At 40.8% G+C, this 20905-nt stretch overlaps 2 protein-coding genes across 3 annotated transcripts in view; one reads left to right on the forward strand and one right to left on the reverse strand.

Moving 5' to 3' along the window:
- The window catches only part of usp24 (ubiquitin specific peptidase 24), a 44132-nt gene extending 30988 nt beyond the window's left edge, over positions 1-13144 (reverse strand). Inside the window, exons 1-7 of one of the 2 annotated variants that reach the window (XM_061778807.1) lie at positions 12665-13144; positions 4508-4676; positions 4090-4157; positions 3857-4000; positions 3567-3692; positions 2949-2984; positions 1719-1784 (exon numbers count right to left, since the gene is read on the reverse strand). In XM_061778807.1, the coding sequence (XP_061634791.1) occupies positions 1719-1784; positions 2949-2984; positions 3567-3692; positions 3857-4000; positions 4090-4157; positions 4508-4676; positions 12665-12943 (888 nt within the window). In that variant the 5' untranslated portion in view covers positions 12944-13144. The remainder of the gene's footprint in view (positions 1-1718; positions 1785-2948; positions 2985-3566; positions 3693-3856; positions 4001-4089; positions 4158-4507; positions 4677-12664) is intronic. The other variant, XM_061778808.1, reaches the window with a different exon arrangement.
- A 640-nt stretch (positions 13145-13784) lies between these two features.
- Positions 13785-20631, forward strand: bloc1s2 (biogenesis of lysosomal organelles complex-1, subunit 2). The gene is made up of 5 exons (XM_061778827.1): positions 13785-14002; positions 15465-15581; positions 15712-15831; positions 15919-16023; positions 16773-20631. The coding sequence occupies exons 1-5, from the start codon at positions 13837-13839 to the stop codon at positions 16802-16804; spliced, it is 540 nt and encodes a 179-aa protein (XP_061634811.1). The 5' UTR covers positions 13785-13836; the 3' UTR covers positions 16805-20631.
- Positions 20632-20905: the final 274 nt, after the last annotated feature.

A 20905-nucleotide genomic window follows, 5' to 3' on the forward strand; every position in this document is an offset into this window, starting at 1 on the left:
ACTTGCTTACTATATATTTAATTGTGTCATTGTGATTTGTTTTTAAAAAGTACTATATTATTGAATGCTGCTTTTCACATTGCAAACATTTGTGTTGATTTTTTTGGAGGTTGGCTGAATTAATGGGCATTTCATTCATTTTAACAGGGAAAGATGATTAAAGATGCGAGTGTTTTGAGAAATGAGCCGACCCCGGAACAAATTTAGTTTGTATTTCAAAGCGCCACTCATATACTTCTCGCAGGGTTTGAGGTGGGGGCTGTGCTTATGGCGTACAGAATGTGAATTAATACACTCCCGATTTCACTGCCGCGTGAACGTAGGAGTGAGGTGGTGGGAGCGTAAATAGATCTTCCAACGCATGAGCCTGGCTGCATTTCAAAGTAGAATCACTGGTGCTAAATGAACGAACGAATGAATGAATGAATGGTTTGTGTGTTCCAGGCTGACACTGTTCTATCGGCTTGAAGCCTCGTCCTGCTACTCAGCTATTCACGATTGCTGCACTTGACTTCCTGTTCTCAGAAGACAAATGAATGCGTCGCCCCTGGGAGCCTGGAGAAGAGGAAGCCATCCTGAAACTGAAATGATTCCTTTCTCCCGCAAGTTAGGTACTGTATACCTCGTAGGTAGTAGCGAGTAACTGACACCCTAAAAATGTTTAAAATTGCCTAATAATAGAGTACATTATACCGCAAACTATGATCCCAGAACTTGAAAATTCATAGAATTTCAAACTCACCTCACATTACCCTGAAAAATATATGGCTTACACATGTTTTACACTTGAAGGAAAAAGTATGTGAACCCTTTGGAATTTCTGCATAATTTGATCATATACTGTAGTCTGATCTTCACATAAATCACAAGAGTAAAGAGTCTGCTTGAACTAATGCCACAGAAACAATAATGCTTTCATACTTTTATAGAGCATAACATGTAAACATCCACAGGCCGGGGGCGGGGGGGGGGGGGGGGGGGGGGGGGGGGTAAAAAAAACTAAGTGAAACCTTGGATTTGGTTTGTGTATTCTTGTGATTTAGATGAAGAGCAGACCACATTTTATGACCAATTTATGCAGAAATTTGAAGGCATGCCAATGGGCTCATATACATTTTCCTCCCACTGTGTATTTTAAAACTCCGTAACTTAAGAAAAACAGGTGAGTTTTTCAGTGACTAGCTGACGAATTGGGGAATGCGCGCATAGCAAACAGGGTTCACTGTACTTGGTTGTTTAGTTTCACAGTTGATGGGTGGGCAGGCACTCCAGATACCCGACTATTTGTGTACAAGCCATTTAAAGGTCGATTATCCAAAACATATCCCCTTTAATGCTCATACGCTATAACACTGGTGCGCTTCCGGTATCCCTCTTAACTTATTAATATGCTAATGGTCAGAAGGAGCCCCCACCTAAAAAAATCAACGACTTCACACCACAGCGTTTCCGCCAAGGTTCCCTGAAGGAAGCACGAATACAAGGAGGCTTCAGAAGAGATAACACAATAGAGCATTTCAACCATTACATGGCAGCGGGATAAGTGGAACCTCAAGCCCCCTGCAGCTGAGCGCAGACAAGAGTGGGGGACGCCTGTCTCAAAGTCAGACCATCTCTTCGTTCAGAACCAGGGTGGAAAGAATGCCATTACTCTTAAAAGGCATGTCAGGCCATTTGTAAGCAAGGCAGGGGAGGGACACGCAGGGGGTTAGTCTTACAGCTATTTCGATCTCCTCCGCGTTGAGCTTCGTCTGGATCGCGGTGAATCCTCCCAACTCTCCAAACTACACGAAAAAAGCAGAGACAAATGCAAAGATAAGACCCAGTACATACAGTATTTTTTTTAATGCATGTGAAACACAAGTAAAAAAAAGAACAAAACATAACAAAAACAACTCTGGATATGCATTGGCAGGTTGTCAAGAACATGCCAAAACAACAGGTGGTGCTATAACTCAAAACCGCCACATTCGCCAACGAGGGACAAGGAGTTACCGAAAAAGACATTTCTTCGGCTGGATTCACACTGCATGATTCAAGTAAAACAATTCAATTCACAAGAGTTTTTTGTTGTTGTTGTTGCTCTCAAGTGGCACAGTTGGGATGTGCATCCTGGCGGCGTAAAGAGGAAAAAAAAAAAAGAAATAGAATGGGATTTCTCCAGACACGAATCAGTATTGAAATCTGCAAATTGCTGACACATACACGCCTGCATCTGCCCAAATAACACAAATGAACAAATTGAAAAAACACCTGCTGTAAATCTAAACTACGGCGAAAGCATAGACAATCAAATATAGTGTAAATAGGCTAAATGAGAGGTGTGTCCTTCATTAAAAAAGAAAACTAATGTGGAGATGTGGTAATGTGGTAACCTCTAATTTAAATCAATGGATTATGTGGGTGGGGGTGGGGCTCAGGCCAGGCCAGGCCAGGCCAACTAACTTTTAGTATGAATGAATGAATGAAATGTTATTATTGTGTCATGCATACAATTATATGCCCAACCCAAATAGGCTAATAAATAATCAAATAATCAAATAATCCAGCACCGGGACCAAAGTGCAACCAAAGTCATGTCAAAAACAGTCTTTCTTGTCTTCTTTTCCAAGCTTTAGAAATACAATTACTAATGGATTATGGTATACTCCCGTTGACACTTGAGGAGTTATTTACGGTACGTGTGATTTGGGTATCTACGCATACGGGTTGTTTCATGTTCCTTCAGTGTAAACAGTCATATGGGATTATGTTTACTTAAAATGTACATGGAAAGAGTATAAAAAAAAAAAAAAATGGATACAGACATTCCACCAGAATTAGCCACTTGGACCAACAAGACAGTTGTGCGTGTGGATAAAAGGCAGAAGTCGCATAGAAAACTTTTTGGGCTTTATTTTTGATGTGTGGTGATGGTGCACAGCCACAATGTGGTCGAAATCACTTACTTGATTGACTAAATCCACCAGCCAACCGTGAGGCTCCTGAAACAGATCATTATGTTTTTAGTGGGTTTATTTCACATTATCACCAAAGTGTGTATACCCACAAACACACACACACACACACAGCTGTTATATGTCAGTCATGCATGTATCTTTGTGTCTCAGTTACACAACACTGGAGATGAAGAACTTAGTGGCCTGCCCTCCAGCCCGATTTGAATAGTTATTGTAAACCAACGTGTGTGTGTACAGTAACTTCGTGCAAAAGTGAATAATTAATGCCTCTGCAGGTCAAAGCAATCTTGAAGACATTCTTTCTGCTGCCCTTACCCTGCTGAATAACCCAGATCAAACTAAATTAAATATTGAACTGCCCCCCAAAGGGGTTTTAAATGCAGTTTGCCTAAACACACATTCACACACTCAACTTTTTATGGGCAGTTATTGCAGACCCACTTCCAGGTCCATCGGGTCTAACAGAATTTCCATTAGGATCGATAAAGTATCTCCTTAACCTCACATCCCTAAACTTAACCTAGCTTTACAACCTTGCGCATTTTCTGTAACATAAAATATACCCTCTGTATGATCACTTTAAGTGTCAGGTGAGTTCAGACTCACTTTCTGATAAGTGTTGCTTGGAGAAACAGCAAACATGTTGGCCTCGTCTCCAAACACTTCGGCCCAGTTCCTCTGACAGGCCTTCAACCGGTTCTTAAAATGGTACTCATTGTCCGGGTTTAAGGCCTGGACACAACAGGAATGCAAATGTCAGGTACTGAAAAAAATATATTGAACTATGAGGGAAAACAATTGTACGAATTTGGGCTATTTCACAGATAAAACATGCAGTCAAACTAGGTTTACAAGGGGAGAACCTAACGGTAGTCAAGTAGTAAAATAATGCACACCATCGCCAAGACACCCATTAGGTTGACGGGAACCGGGTCCTGCTTGACCCGCTCTGCCACCAGCTCCACCAGCAACATGAGCATGTTGTAGATTCCCTCATGGATCTCAGTGCCCCACTTGTGTACGGCGCTGCTGGTCAGCAACTGGCGACAGCGAGATGAAGACAAATATAAAAATGAGTGAAAGTAATTGGCGAGAGCTTCAAAGTCTGTTGGGAGACTCGACGGCTTACCTTTTTAAAGGCCTCCGGCATGCAGCGCTCCACGAACCTCTTGCAGTTCTCGTCGGCGTCGGCGAGGCCTGATGGAGATTTAAAGGTTGAAATTCAATTCAGCAAAAAGAAAACATGCCACCCTCACAAGAACATGGGTCATTAAAGCCCCATTTTTTTGTTTCAATTGTAAATGAACCCAAAATATTCCACATCACTTGGGGTTGTAAAAGTGGACATGCAGGGTTTTCTTGGGACAGCCATGATTTGTCCATGCCAAAGAACATGCATGTAGTTGACCGTCGCCTAACATTTTAAAGAATCTTTGCTTTCTTTGTAGTAAAAAATACATGAATGTGACTTTTGATTTGAAATAGTACTTTGTCTTAAAGCCAACTTATGAAACAAAATAACTTCCGTTACACAGAGTCAGTCTTACCGTGCCGGGCGAGGCAAGTAGAGGCGATGAGGCATTTACCCAGTGATTCCTCCCTCTTGTATGGAATTGACCAATGGTCGGTGAACACTCGGCTCTCCAGCTCGTACAGGTTGGTGGTGGGGAACTCCATGCTACCGCTGGAGCAGTTCCCGTTCTCATCGTTGCTCCTCTGCAACAATGACATAGGGGGGAAAAAAAACATGAACATGAATGGAAATATGCAATGAGATATCTATCCCCTTGGAGAACCATCACGTAAAAAAAAAAAAATCGCAAAAGGTGAAGTTAACAGACTTCTGTAGAAATGGAAACAACACACTTCTTCTCTGCCTTTTGAAATGAATATTAAAAATACTGTGAATCAATGGTGAGAATTACTTCCCTATAAAGTGAAAACAAATGTATTTGAAACTCGACACATCACAAAGAAGAGTGAACCCTGCCAAATTTGAATCATTAAAACAAATCTCAGCAATGATATAAAATAAGGCTTCAAAATTAGGGACTGAAATGAAGCAGGATTCTAATCTTGCTAGCATTCTGAAAACTTGCATTCCTACCCTTGAAATACATTTCTGAGTTTTTACTTCCTTAATTTGAGTTAAATAAAAGAGTTGAATCAGGGCTTGTACTTGTATCTGAATATTTATTAACAAAACTATCTGTACTTCTACTTAAGTACAGACTGTTAAAACCGTGCGACTGCTGCTGTGAATGAAGGACTTTTCCGGAAGCCAATCTCTCTAGTCAAAATTCCTCCCTCTTGGTGAAAGCAGAGTGAGCATCCTCTTCTCTTCAATCCGCCCGTCATCAGTACACATGCTTGTTGCTCTTCACGCCCCCACAAAGCTCAACACAAGAGCGCTCCTTGTGCGAAAATTCAGTCACACGCACACATAATCAAACCCAAACATAACGGCAGTGTCTGCGACTTGTCTGACACTGACAACAACATTCTTTTTGTTGTTTTACTGCTGCCACATTTGCTCTGATTGTGATTTAAAAATCGAATTTTTTTATAATAACTTCTGCATTTTATGCTTTCAGTAAAACAGGAGCAGCAGAAAAGCAGAGAGTGCTCCAACAACATGGATATAATTTTGTAGTCCATTTTAACAAACTAAATTTAATGTTAAACTTAAATTTAATGATGTACTTTATTTTTCAGGGTAAAGAATCACATTCACGAGCAATGTTTTGTGGGTTAGAACAGCAGCTCTAGAAGTTGTTACACCACACAGGTCCAGGTGATAATAAAAAATGGGTCAAGTTTCATTTGAAAAAAAAACCCAAAACATTTTATAGAATTGTAAGGGAAGTGTCCATTTGAATAGAAATACACCAATTGGAAACCAGATTTGGACAGGAACATTTCAAAAAAAAAAATGCATAAGGCGAAACGTGTCTACCACAGGCGGTGCACATATTAAAAGATTGTGAAATTGGTTATAAAATCTATATCCGTTTAAGTGAGTCTTTGCAAGTTTGATAAATAAATCTCATTTTTTAAAACAAAGTTTATTTTCGTTCACCTCGGACATGCAATGAAAACATTTTGAGGAACACCCTGTCGAACTATTTTTTTATGCATCAGCAAAGTACTATATCGGAATCTTGGTGAGCTAATCAGAATACTCTCACCCTTGAAATAAACAGTGACAACAGCACATTGCTGTCCATTTTGTCACATCATTTCTTAATCAAGGTAAGCGCATCTCCACTTATGAGCAGTAAATAATGGCCCCCTGTGTGAGTTCCTGCACTATGTGGCGATAGCAATCGGTGACGGTAAATACAGGAGAACAGGAAGGAGCAGAGAAGATAATAGAAAGGCATCACATTTCATTCCTTCCTCTTTGGAGGATATTTCAAATGACGTGCATAGATAGATGAGCAAGGAGGTAAAAATGAAGAGCGAGCAACCCAGTAAGCGTCTTAAAGAGGACATGTTATTGACTTTTAATTGATTGTATACAAATAGGTCTCTGGAGTGCCTGCCCATCCAGCAAGTGTGAAATTACGCATCCAAATCAATATTTTTTTATTTGCCTATTGCTAAAAATGTGCACAAACAGTTGTGCAAATGTGCCTCGCAAAAAATTATGAAAACTGGAATGTCACAATTCTGCTCCCCCCCTCACGGATCAGCTTGGCTCGGCTACGATTCTTAAACTGTATGAAAGAAACACTATCAAGCTTTAACACCCACATTCCCCCAAGGGTGTGACACCCCTGTATCATGTCAAAGTATCCAAATTTGGGCTATTTCACAGATAAAGCATACAGTCAAAGTAGGTTTCCAAGAGGAGAACATAAAAGTAGATTTGCGCGAGCTAATAGCATTTGCTTCTGATAAGCGGAACATACTTGATTGGCTCTATTCCCCCAAGTATCAGTTGCTGTATTTGTAGCACGAAGGTTAATGCTAACAAACAATGCAAAATGCCATAGATGGGCTAACGAATAGCATTGGTGTTGCGGTGTTATAATCCCTAAACAAGAGATATCCGAACACAAAACGGTGGCAAACAGACAGACAGATAACATACATTATTACATTCTTTATCCTCTGCGAAAAATGACTACTCTTACTGCCGCTTGCTGATAAGTTTGGGTACAAACCATCATGTAAACAACCCGTAGTTGTGTCAGCTATCGCAGCATACACGGGAGCCTGATATCCCGATCTCCAGGTTTGGTCACGTGATGTTTGCAATGCAAGCGAGTGGGCACTTATGTTAATTTCAGTCCCCCCGGAGATTGGTAAAAAACTGATGAATTTATCTGTTAAATTATTATTTCACGAATTCAATAATCAATAAGAATACCGTGTTTACACTCATGGAGGCATATACAACATATTCTTGCCAAAACAATTTTTTGCATTTCCTTCCCCTTTAATTATGTCATGACTTTACAGTATACAGTATTATAGAGTGACATTGTTCTTATTAAAAACCTTGAACAAATTAAACTGAAGGCACTATTGTATATGGGGCAAGTATACAGTTGTTCACATACATGAGACATACATTTCAGCAAGATATAAAATAGGGTGTATCGTGTACTCAAATTGTTGAGCCCTGGGGTTTTGACAGAAGAATGTCACACACATTACATTATTAAGACACCTGGGAAATGTTTCAAATTGTGGGGGAAAAAAAAAAGCATAATATGTCTCCTTTAAAAGGAAACTGGTCAGACAAAATCATTTATAAGAGGCTTAAATATGCATTAAGTGGACATTTTAGTTTAGTGGTGCACCTGCACAGTCTTAATGGGATGATCCAATAGAAAATGTGTCTTTACAAAGATAATAATGCATTTTCTACATCTAATTTTGAGTTCAGTGTTGAAATTTGAGATACTCATTTACCTGAATATGCTTTTAGTTTCGCTTCCCATATTTCCCACGAGCAAAATATTCAAAACAGCACTCAGTTCCTCACCACCGCAAACGACAACTACAATAAAAAGCCATATTGAAACATCATCATCAGTACGCAGACAAGCCACGTGGTGCGGCGACACGACCCGCAGGCGGCGGCGCCGTTACTATGCACCCGGCGACTCCCCGCGGGACCCTCTCGCGAAGTCTGCAATGTGTTTGCCATAGACACTGCAGCGCTATATTTAGGAGGATGGCACGAGGCCGTCGACCTGCAGGAATCACACACTGAGTGGTCCCAGGGAGAAAAAGAAAAAAAGAAAAATATTGTAGCTTCTTCAGGTTCAGGGTCTTGCCCAACTATCACGTTGCAAGGTCATTCCATTACAATTATCGTAATAGCCTTGACATAAGAGGTGGCTATTAGAGTGGAAGCTTTACATTTGAACACCACAAGGTTGTACAATTTGAAAGGAAATGCGTCAAAGTGTGAATTTAAAGGCGGAAAGTGACAACCTCATCCCCCGAACCTCCCCAAAATAGTGAAATGACTGTACATCATATACACACAGTATAGTTTATGAACCGCTGCCCCCACAAATTAAAAGGCATTTATTGTCTTTCCGGGTGCTTGCTTTTCTTTTCTTTTTTCCTCCTTTCCTCAATACTGCAGGCTCTAATGTACTGGCACAAGTAGATGCAAGCAGCCATCTGCTGGTCGTCACAAAAAAATGTAACTTCAAAGCAATGACATTTAGTGTTATAGTAACACTTCAATACGAATAAGGCACTTGTGTGATAATAAGGTAACAGGTCAGCCCAAAGCTGCCGGTGTGTGCCCAGGAGTGCGCGACAAAGGACTGACACCTTGTAAGTTGGGCCTTCTTTCTCTAATTGGTTGTTTTTCCTCAGGCATGGTGGTTTCCCATGTATCAAATTAGAGGCAGACTTGGGGCAAGAGACAGCTGATTTTTTTTCACAGATCATATTTATCATGTACTACTGGTCAAGTCATTATGACTTATGACAAAATGTTAGTCTTTTTTGGGGGGGCTTTAAGCTAGACAAGAAATAGGAAATGTGAAAATTGTGCTATAATTCTTGATCCTGACGAAAGCACGGCTCTGGCATGTTATTGAAACACACAGTAACTATGTTGACTTTTATACTTGTGCAGCCATTAAGAATAGACTTTACACCGATTTTATCGGCCTTATCGGTATCGGCCGATAATTAGCATTTTATGCTGATCGGCTTTAATGTCATAATTCGCCGATCCGATCAATGCTCCGCAAAAGACATTTACGCCGTGTCGCCATCGTGCACAGTATATTTGAATCCAAAAGCTAGTTTATATTTAGTATATTTTTATTTTGTCGCGTGTCTTTTGACGTAGACCTGTAAATATCTGACAGCCAATAAAGTGAAACAAAAAAACATGTCGGCGTTGTGGAACAGACAATACGTCTGAGACAGATAACACGGAATGCCCGGATCAAACTACAAGACAAATTTGCTCTTTCACACTCGCACTATGTCAGACTACTGCAATAAGACCTTATATTCCGATACCACCGCATCCCGTTTTTTACGATCGGTGGGCTTTATTTTGTCAATTCAAATGCGACCGGATACACTCGTTACCTTAGCAAAGACAACAAGATTGGATCGCGCCGACTGTATTATAAGGACAAAATGGGGAAAAACGTGTGTTGGTGGTCACCGGTGCTCAAGACAGGAGAGGACGTTCGTTGAAGGCTTGCTTGAGGTATGTTCACGTACTTTTAATACGATACGGCTCGCAAGCAAGCAACAAAACGTTATGTAGCCTAGCAAGCGAGTGGTAGCACGAACGGTTGTACGTAAACATGCCGCCGTTCTGTCGAATCATGCTCTAAAGTTTCGGTGTGGGTGAAGTCATTAAATTAAAAATAACGTAATTTAATTACAGTAAGTTAGCACCCACTATTTCTGTCATGTAATGTTGGTTTGACCTGACTGATTAGAAAACACGATCTGCCTAAAGCAGTGATTTCCAACCTTTATGGAGCCAAAGAACATATTTTACAATTGAAAAATCTCACGGCACACCAACAAACAAAAATGTCACAAAAAGTGGATACATTAACGACTGTATTTACTTCGTGCCATCTAATAGAAGACCATTCATTTGTTCTGTCTGTCACTATGCCTCACTGGCATAAATAGAGGAACAAAGATACATGATTTATTATTTGAGCAATTAGGTACACTTGTATATACAGTAAATGAACAGGTCATTTAAATAGACACATTCTTCTATCATGTGATAGGATCGGTGATTGTTTTTTTTAAACTTGCTGATCGGCCCCAAAAATCCTGATCGTGTAAAGCCTAATTAATAACGTAAAATGTTGCTTAAAACACTGCCTAGACAGTTAATAAAGGTTTTTTAAGATAGGAACACATTCATATTTCTATTTGTCTTATTTGTTAAGTGTTCTTTTTTTCCCCCCAGAGTTTTGCAAATTTCCATTACATTTTGGCATTTCCGCTGTATTGTTTACATATCATGTTACACCGACTCTTAATTAAGTGCTACTGCATGGCGGTTGATTGTTTATCAAACAACAGTGCAGCACTACACTGCTCCTAAACACTAACACTAATAAACAGAGAATTCAAGTAAACCCGTGGTCATCGTGGGGGATACATCCTGGGAAACCTGTGATGCAGAGAAACCATACCATTTTTATTTTTAATATATATTGTTTTACCCTTCCCGCATGCTTTAAACACATTTAAACTTATTAAAAATGACTCTTCAAACACACTGTTAATGTATTTGACGTACAGTACTTATTCAAAACCATAATTGATTTCCCTAAGCGTCAAAGTGTACTGAACCAAAAACCATGACCGCAAAACCGAGATGCGAACTGAACCGTGGATTTTGTGAACCGTTCCACCCCTTGTAAAAACCCATAAAAAAACGATTGCTGTAAGCCTCAGGTTCCCGCGAGATAGCAGAGGTTTTTGTGAGAGACAGATGGATACGTTTCCCAAAAGAATCTACCATACAGCGGTGGCGCAAACGATGAACCGCGATATTGTGGGAATCACTGTAAATCAAAGCTACCCTGACACTGTCAAAAGTAAGCTTCACAGTTTTTCTGTTGAATTGGATCTGACTTGATTGTGCAGGTGCACCTCATGTTGCGCTCATTCATTTTTATCAGACGCGCAAACAAGACTCGCTCTTTACACGATGATGCGCAACTGTTTGTGCATGAAGCGAGATGAAAACTGTCGTTTATATTTAACAGCTTGCATCACAGTGTGACAGCAGTGATTAGGAGCGAGACAGAGATGGGCCAGCGGGAAGTGGTCAACAGGTTGTTTACATGCATTTTGAATATGTGGTGGGTTCGTTGAAGACTATAAATTGTCCATAGGTGTGAATGTGAGTGCAAATGTTCAGTGGTGTACCCCGCCTCTTGTCAGCTGGGATAGGCTCCAGGCTCACAGGTTGTGTGACCACTGCCGAACCCCTGAGACTGACTCACCGAACCCCTGCGGTTCGATCAGAAACCACTGCTCTCAAAACACCAATGACATTTGTAAATGCTTTTTGTCATCCTGCATCGGAATCAGAATCATCTTTATTTGCCAAGTATGTCCAAAACACACAAGGAATTTGTCTCCGGTAGTTGGAGCCGCTCTAGTACGACAACAGACAGTCAATTTACAGAACACTGGCATTCACGTTCTAGTGAGTTAACATTTGACCTTCTGCCAAAAGCATATGAGGTCCGACCGCCAGAGGTCGAGCAGCACTGAATTAGTTCACGGAGTAGACGTGGTTAGAGCACTAGGCAGCTAGACTTTCTTTAAACAACAGATGTTCAATACCGCTGTTTTTTTTCCCAGACCGACACCAGGACGAGTATTTACTCTTGAGTACTCACCGATACCACTAGTACTTTTGATATATAAAATTTCAATTAACACAATGACAGATAATTGTGAACACAAACATCTCTCTCTTTTTGACACACATTATGGTTCACCAATAATTCAAACCACTGCAGTGCAGCACCAACTGCTGGCGATGAGTACTTACTGAGTGTCAGATCGTTTTGCCTTATGTGGCTGGTACCAGCAGCCTTCACGAGTACCTGATACCTTGAAATAAGGCCAGTTAGATACCTGGTATGGGAACTCGCCTATCCCTAACTGTAAACAAACAAAAATGCAACAAAATTGCCACGTCGTCAACAGGAATTGCGAAACCATTACAAAAGTCCAGCTGTAGTAGAATGTAAGCCACATGACATGAGAGCGTGGGGGGGGGTCACCCACCCTAAACGCATGCTAAGTGGACCTGCACAAGAGATGCATTCATTCCCCCTGGAGACTTACAACCAAGTCTGCTCCTAGTTGAATTTATTGTTAAAAAGCTCTGCATTCCCACTGATGTCGGTGAAACTCATGCTCCCCTCTGCAGGCAAATCTCAACTAGCCAGGCAGCTACTTCTAGCGAGGTTAGCTCGTAAGTTTAAAGTCGCTATTAAAAATATATTCCCTCCCGTATGTACGTTCGAGCTGCGGCCACGACGAACCGGTGACCGGGGGAGAGCTCCGCAGCCTTCCCGCCTGCTCTGACAGCTCACGTCGGGATGGCTGCGCAGCTAGCATCCATGCTAAAGCGGAGCTAGTTCAATGGGCGAAGCCACTCACACTCTGCAAGTTGGACACGCGAAGCGCTGTATACGGGAGTTTGTTCTCACCTCCCCTTCAACCACGTCGTGGTACGCGGGCGGAGGGTCGAAGCCCCCCGTGCCGGTCCTCCCGCTCGTCTCCCCGTCGCCGCTCGTACTCAAGGCGGGGGCAGGGCCGCTCTCCATGGGCTCATATCCGTAGCCGAGCCCCGGGCTTTCGTTGGTCAGGAGCGCGACCGCCTCGTTGATGTCGTTCTTCGCCAAGCGGAGCGCCTTCCGTATCACGTCGGGGTCCGGGAAGCCCATGCAGAGGAGCGTGGTGATGTGCTGCTCCTCTTCGGTCTCCATGTTCGGGGTGTCTCCGTGTTAGCAGCCTAGGAGCGACGGGGTTTTGGGCACAGCCCTGTAGCTGTGCACGCCGCCATGTTTACAGCCGCGCTGCTGACTGACTGTCACGATCTGCTTGCTGGCTTCCCCCACTACAGCGCCCACACTATTGCACACAGGTGTTATGCACACTTCACCCGCCTCGGAAATCGTAAATTCCACGAGTGCGCGTGATCAAACCACAGCCAACAGTTTCCGATATAAATATGACTTATGATTCTAAATATGTCACAAACATTGTTGACACTACAGCACGTGTGTGAAAGACAAATACTAAACTATGCACCATATAATTTGTGTTATTTAATATTTAATCGCGACTATCGCTGTTGTTTAATCTTTATCCGCCCCCCCACTCGTGTCATATTATTTTCCAATTATCTTTTTTTTAATCGAAATAATTTTCATAATGCTTTAAATGTTGCTCTTCTACACTTACAATTTTTTTAAATCAATTATTTATTGTAAATTTTCCCACTGACGTTTGATTTAAATATTTCACTCATGCAGCAAAACTTTAAGATTTTTAAAATTCTAAGAGATATTGCAAAAATAATATTGGCCGCTTTCATTTTATCCAAACAAATGTATAATATAACAAATATGACATATGAGCTTGTGTTTGGAATTTCCCTACATTTCTTTTCCTCTTTTAATTATGTTAGTTTTGTTTCAGTTCTGGATCTGATCATACGTTCTTTGAAAAGGAAACCGATTAAGTTATGCTTATAAACTTATTATTAGGGCGTGGCAGTGCGTGGACAGTAGCGGAAGTGATTGGAGGTGGTGGGCGGAAGTTACGCATCCACAGCTCATGTGACAGAGAGGGGCGCGGCAGTCAAAACAGACACAAAATGGCTGCCATAGGAGACGACGCCGCTGCAATGGACAACATTTCCAGGTCGCCCCGGGCCAATTCCGGTCCTCCGAACGCCGCCGACGATGTCAGGAGTCACGGGGAAGGCGCAGAGGACGTGAAGGAAGCACCGGCGCCTGTGGTTAAAAAACCCAACACCAACAGTGAGCCACTCACCGTTCCAGCTCCCGTAGCGTGCTAATGCTAATGGCTCACAACAACCGAATTACTCTTTCTTCCCGACACGTTTTTGGTATAGAAGTATCTTCTGCTTTGATTGCAGTGTAGTTACAATGCAAAATCACATCAACATCAAGGGATAAACATCCTCCACACTAGAAGGCCCGAGCTGAGTTTCGACTCGGGACCTCAGAACTGTGAGGCGGACGTGCTAACCACTAGGCTACCTTGCTTCAGTTCTTTTTTTTTCTTTTTTTCCCTCAATAATAGGAATTTCCAATTTTATTCAGGGGTCTCCCAACACCCTAAAGTGACATTATTCACTTTTAATTTATTTAACACGTTAAAACCAACCCGTCAGTAGTAGATATGATAAAGATATGTTAAGTAGTTATATTTTCTTTTGTTTGCAGAATGTGTAAGGTGTGTCACAAACGATGTTTCAAATCTAATCTCAAACGCTGGTTTGCCCCTTTAATATAATCCCATTGGAGTCTTAACGCACATTCCCAGCCTTCTCTGCCATACCTCCATGCACTCTTGGAAGGATTCTTCGGGGATCCTCTGCACTACCGTTGTCATAGGCATCTTGATTTAGGCCACATCTTGAAACCCCCTTGACTCGCTTGAGCTTCTTGAGAAAGAGGGGGGGGGGGGGGGGGGGGGGAAACGGAGCCAGGTCAAGTGAGTAGGGCGGTTCCTCTGCCAGAAACTGTCGGATGCTCATGGTATTATGAGCAGGCACGTTGTCCTGCCACAACTCACTCCTCTTCAGAATCAGAATCAGAATCATCTTTATTTGCCAAATATGTCCAAAACACACAAGGAATTTGTCTCCGGTAGTTGGAGCCGCTCTAGTACAACAGACAGTCAATTTACAGAACACTTTGGAGACATAAAGACTTCTTGTGCATTGAACCAAGCAACCGCCGCAAGATCTCTTTGTAGGAAAAAAAAAAAAAAAAAAAAAAAAAAAAACAGCTTGCTGGTAAAATAAAAACCAGTGTTTTTTTTTTTTTTTATTATTATTATTTTTTTTAGGATGGCTAGGGTAGGATATATCCACCCCTATATTGAGCTGCAGCTGAATTACAGCTCCAAAAGAGCAATTTGCACGAAGTTGACCATTGACGCACAGCAAAAAGTAGAGCGAATACATTGTGATTTTTGCTGTTTGCTGCTGTAACTTAATTTGTGTTGTTCACATTATGAATACAAATTTTGTTACTATTTTAGCAAGGAAGTAAGATATGAAAACTCATTTTTTTCTTCTCCTGCCTTGCCATCCAGTGTCAAAAGTAAGTAGTGCAATGCAGGCAAATGGCAGGCCGTGTGAAATGTTAACTTAAGTATATGCCGTGGGGTGCTAAAAAAAAATGCTGGTCAGTAGTTAGACACCACTGGATGACTTATTTGGAATATTTTTTCCCCCAATGTTTACTCGAGGTGATGGTGGTGTGGAAACGGCAGAAGAAGCCGTGGAGCCTGCAGAGCCTGACATCAATGAGTTGTGTACCGACATGTTTGAAAAGATGGCTGTCTTTCTTCAAGGAGAACTCACAGGTATCTTTAAAGTGAATTAATGCACTTAATATTATTTTTTAAATATTTAGTTTCACGGTCCAGAACAAAGTGATGCTGCTTTCACTTTCTTTTTTTTGTGCCCACATTCTCCCGGTCTTCCGCGTTTCAGCGACCTGCGAGGATTATCGTCTGTTGGAGAACATGAACAAGCTAACTAGTCTGAAGTACATGGAGATGAAAGACATCAGCATCAACATCAGCCGAAATTTGCAGGATTTAAACAATAAGTGTGAGTCATATGTAAAACTAATGTCATCCTCAACCAAGGAATAAATGGTATCTTTATATTATTCACTTTTTTGGGGCATTTTTATAGATGCCAGCCTCCAACCCTACCTGGACCAGATAAATCAGATTGAGGAGCAAGTGTCTTCGCTGGAACAAGCTGCTTATAAACTTGACGCATATTCCAAAAAACTAGGTAAGATGTGCATGCACACAAAGGCTACGTTTTTATTTTTGTAACTTGTACTCATTAAGTCTAACTAAGTCGGTACTCAAAGCTGTATGAATGGAGTTCAAGTCCATTCCAACAAAATTTTCCGGAGAAAGTATACTTTTGGATGATCATGCCTCTGCATTTTAGTGTTTTAGCCACTGCAATCTTGTGGCTGGAATTTTGCCGTTGCTTGAAAGTGGCACTGGATCTTCCTTCAGCCTAGCTGCCGAGTCATGGGTGTAGAAACTTGCTGTGATGGTGGTTATAATATGTTGTAAATCCGCCCGGCTTGCTTACAGACACATTTTCAGAAATAGGATGACCAAAGATCAGAAATAGATAGAATAGAAAATGTACTTGTTTATTTTAACACTTGATGAGTGGTCAGGCATTCCAAAAACTATTTGCATACAAGCAATTAAAAGTATCCATAACATTTCCATAATATGTCCCCCTTAATATTAACAGTATTTAACTTATTTGTACACTTCAATGACAGTTTAATGTTAAAATGTTGGGTAAATAAAAGTTTATAAAACAGTAACAGTGATTTATTACGTTTCCATTTTTTTCCTATGGGAAAAACAGATTCTAACTACTGTACTAAAAAGCTTCCTGCAACAGTTTGTGTTAGACCTCCAGTTCTCCAGCAGGTGGCGGCATCACACCATAAACCAACTTATGTTTCGTCGCCTGGCCAACATGAAGTCTTTCTTTCCTTTTCTCTGCAGAAGCCAGGTTCAAAAAACTGGAGAAGCGATGAAGGCAGCAACCGTAGCTTTCCATCCGTCACTGACGACATGGCGACAGGACAGAAACTGACACTCGAGGTCACTTTGACTCCTAGAAAACGAGTTATTGAGGATTGAGCGGCTCAAGGCTGCTGTGTTTGGGCTTAGATTTGAACACTCATAATCGCTGAGTGACGCAGCAAAAGTTGTACAACAATGACTGGGCACTTTGTTTACAGCGCAACAGCCTCATCCTGGCTGAGTAGTAGCACAGGAGTTCATGATCTGCACTTGTTTAACATCACTTATCAAATGTAGATAGATGGTACATGAAGCATGTTCACAGACTACTGAAGGCAATCCTCCTCCTCCTCCTCCTCCTGATTAGTAGCCTAAAATGTATTTAAAATGAGTTAAGTGTTTGACATTATTCAATGTTGTAATTTTCTAATAACACTTTTTTTTTTTTTAAATGAAGTGATGTGCACTTGATTGCACAGAGTTGCCCTTTACTGACCACAACATAAGGTAAACATGCACAATCTAATTAAGATATACAATAGCTCTATCAGAAATTATGCCTATTCAAAGATACTAATCCTCTATTTTGCTTGATGCTGTCCTCCCTGACAGTATGGTTTTTAATGTGCTTGTCGCACTAAGAGCTGTTAGGATATGAAAATAGTGGAATTTTTGACAGCTCTTGTATTAGTAAATGACAAAGCGTTCTACCATGCAAGTACCGTTTGTTCCATATAACAGTGTTACATGGCAATAGAGGTGCAACGATTAATAAACTAATCTATCATCAAATGAAAGGACAACTATTTTGACAATTGACTAATTGTTTAGAGACCTTGTTGATTGTCCAAATCCTCAGAATGTCAGCCTCTCAACAGTAATATCCTCAGATTTCTTTAGTCCTCCATGAAAGCAGACTGATTAGCTTTGTATTTAATTGAACTAAGACATTTGCAAATGTCTGTTTTTACTTTGAAAAGCAATGATCAAGATTTTTGCCTGTTTTTTGACAAGGACCAAACCAGTAACTGAATCAGAATCAATTCGTGTTTGTGCTTTTTCTGTGCCGTCAATTTGAAATAGTTCTGTTTTTTTAGTAAAGGCATTGAAATTATTTTTATCTGACTCATTACTTAATTAAAAAATCAACAGGTTAATTGATTATAAAAATAACTGTTAGTTGCAGCCCTAGATGGTTGATTGCTGCGCTGCATAAATAACATCAGTTCATGCAAACTTTATGGAACAAATATTGGCACTTCAAGGAAACACAAACCACCGACTGTGGAAGAAACATGTCGTTCGTCTATGGCAACACATTTGGAACTAAGAGGCGCACTAATTATTCGCAGCTCATGACTCACCTGAGTACGTCAACAATGTCAATGTCAAGAACACCAGCGTGGTAAGTTTGGACAAAAGTTAAAACTTTTCAAACATTTTCAGGCTTTTTTATATATATTTACAATAACTGTGTACTGTAATGGGTGTTTTAGGCCATGAAAAAAGGTACAAAATGTTATGCGGTTTCTTGGTTACGTACGTTGTGCAATGGACTTTGCTGGACGTCGTAGGAATACGTGGTCACAAAACACGAGGCACGCTCAGAAGTGGAGCGCAATCGTTGTAACTGATCTTGACTCATCCGTACTTTCTCACCAGAGAATACGTGATAGGTCTCGCGTGCGTGTGTTTGTGTAAGGCCTAATCTAAACCAGGTCTCTGTCATTAGTCCAGTTGGGGCCCCGGCAAACACAGGGAACTCATTATTCATACTGTAACATTATTTACTGTTGAACTGTGATCCTTCCATGTCTACTTTTTCTCCCTGCTTGTTTGCAAGAGGCTCTCAAATTGGGGTCTATTAAATGATTTTATTTGTTATTATTTTAAGCACTGTATGGGAGTCCAGCAGTCTGTCGAGCACAGAGAAAGTAATTAAAGGTAAATGTGTTCTGGGATGATTCACTGTATGCGAAATAGCATACAAACGAGACCATATAGTAACAGTAATGTTTGAGACGTGGATGTTTTATGAAACGCTCATTAGCGATAGGATGGAAACTACAGTAAATTTGGAGGTTAAATTCACAGTAAGGAATTCCAATTTTGTCGCTGTCTAATGAACAGCATGAATGCGGGGTGCTCGGTTTATGGCGGTGCTCACAGGCGGGTTCGGAGTTACGAAAGGCGCGCAACCGTGAACTCTTTTTCTGAGTGGCGTAGGAATACGTGGTCACAAGAATAAAATGGAAGATCCTTTATTGTCATTGTAGTACACAACGAAATTGGTGTAATCCAAAAAAAGGTGGGGGACTAAAATAACTGCAAATAAAAATGTTTATGATTTGCAATAAGTAAAGGCAATTTGAGGAAATGAATACAAATAAAACAAATTATCAATAAAACTAAATGCAGTAAAATGAGGTGCGATGATATGGACTAGAGTGCTACTCTTCTAAACAATGGAGGATCTTGTGAGCAATGCTGGGATATATTCCAACTATATATTTGCACATCATTTCTTTATTGCACCTGTAGAATGGCTAGCAAATAGATATGATATACTGTATGTTAATAACAGTAATAAGTAAAGAAATACGCTCAGTTACCGCCATACTTTCAACTTTTCCTTTGGATGTTCAAGATCTGGCCTTTTTTAAAAAAAAAATATTTCTTTATTTATTTTAAATGCAAATATCTACTGCAATTATGAATACTATTGTGTTAGTGATAGTCTAGTCTGTGGCACGCTCCAGGTCAAAAGCCGATAGAAATTTGTGCAATTATTTGGCAAAAATGCATGATAAAACTGACAAACTTGAAAATATATATATAAAATTATATGGGGACGCAGGCACTCCAAAAAGCCGACTTATGTGTATACAATCCATTCTGGTCCAATTTTCATAAAAAATGTCCCCTTAATATGCAATACTCTCTGGATTTTCCCAGAGAAATGCTTCTTAAGCAAAAGCAAGCGCAAGCTCCTCACTCCATAAATCTCCATAAGTGGAGAGCGGGCCCGATAAACAAACAAAAAAAAACCAAGGCACACCGCCACGCCGCAGAGTTGTGTAACTGACAAACCAGCGAGCGAAAAGATTGTGAAACCCTGCTCATGAATGAAAGTGGACATACAGACACTTAAAGAGTCCTTTTAGTGACCGCATTTGGTATTTCTCCAGCAGTGTCCCAAACACATCAGATTGTATTGCAAAACACTGGTCGGGATCCTCTTGAGTGAAGGAAATTACTCCATAGACATCCCAAAGGAAATTTTGAAAGTGTATCTATTTGCTATTATTCAATGCTGCCTTTTGCAATTGCATTGTGTATTTCAAAACTGCGATGGCTAGAAAAATATTGATAAACCTCTCATGGTGTGTTGACTATACATTTGTGTATTTGCCGTATATGTAAAAAGAGATGCACTGAAAATCTTATTTATTAAAAAAGGGACCGTGCATATTAATGAACATTTTTATATATGCCAGATAGGTTGATGTAACATTTCAAGTATGAGCACAGTAAAAACAAGAAAATATTCATCAAGAGCCTCAACTCTTCCTGGATTTGCCCGGGGGTGTTTATTTGCTGAACTGCAGAGGGGACCAGACATCTGTTAGGGTTTAGGAGGTTGCTTCAGCACTACAAAAGCATTTTTAAAATACCTGATGCGGGCCCCTCGTGTGTTTGTGTGAAGGTGTCTGTGCACTCCTCAATTTAAAACTGGGTTTTTCAGCAAATTGAAAAATTTGCAATTTTCCGACAGCCGTCAACCTGGAAAAGTGGCAGAAAACTGACTCCCCCAAAAATTGACATTTAAAAAAAACAACGTACCCCTCAAAAAAGTTATGTATTTTGCCATTTCCGGGTCCTGCCGGGGTCGCTGGTGTGTTCGTGGAAGGTTTCCCGACTATCCTGTGAACCCCATCCAGCCGTTATCTACAGCATTTGTCCTCAATAGGGTCAAGTGTAACTTGGGCCAATCACAACTCACCTTGAATATGGACAATTTAATTTTCTATCAAGCTAGCATGTGAAAGCCGGAGTCCAGATTCGAACCCAGAACCTCTCAACTCTAAGGTAGATGTACTCCACCGTGCTGC

Source organism: Phyllopteryx taeniolatus, chromosome 7 (genome assembly GCF_024500385.1).
Source record: "Phyllopteryx taeniolatus isolate TA_2022b chromosome 7, UOR_Ptae_1.2, whole genome shotgun sequence".
NCBI classification, from domain to species: Eukaryota; Metazoa; Chordata; class Actinopteri; order Syngnathiformes; family Syngnathidae; genus Phyllopteryx; species Phyllopteryx taeniolatus.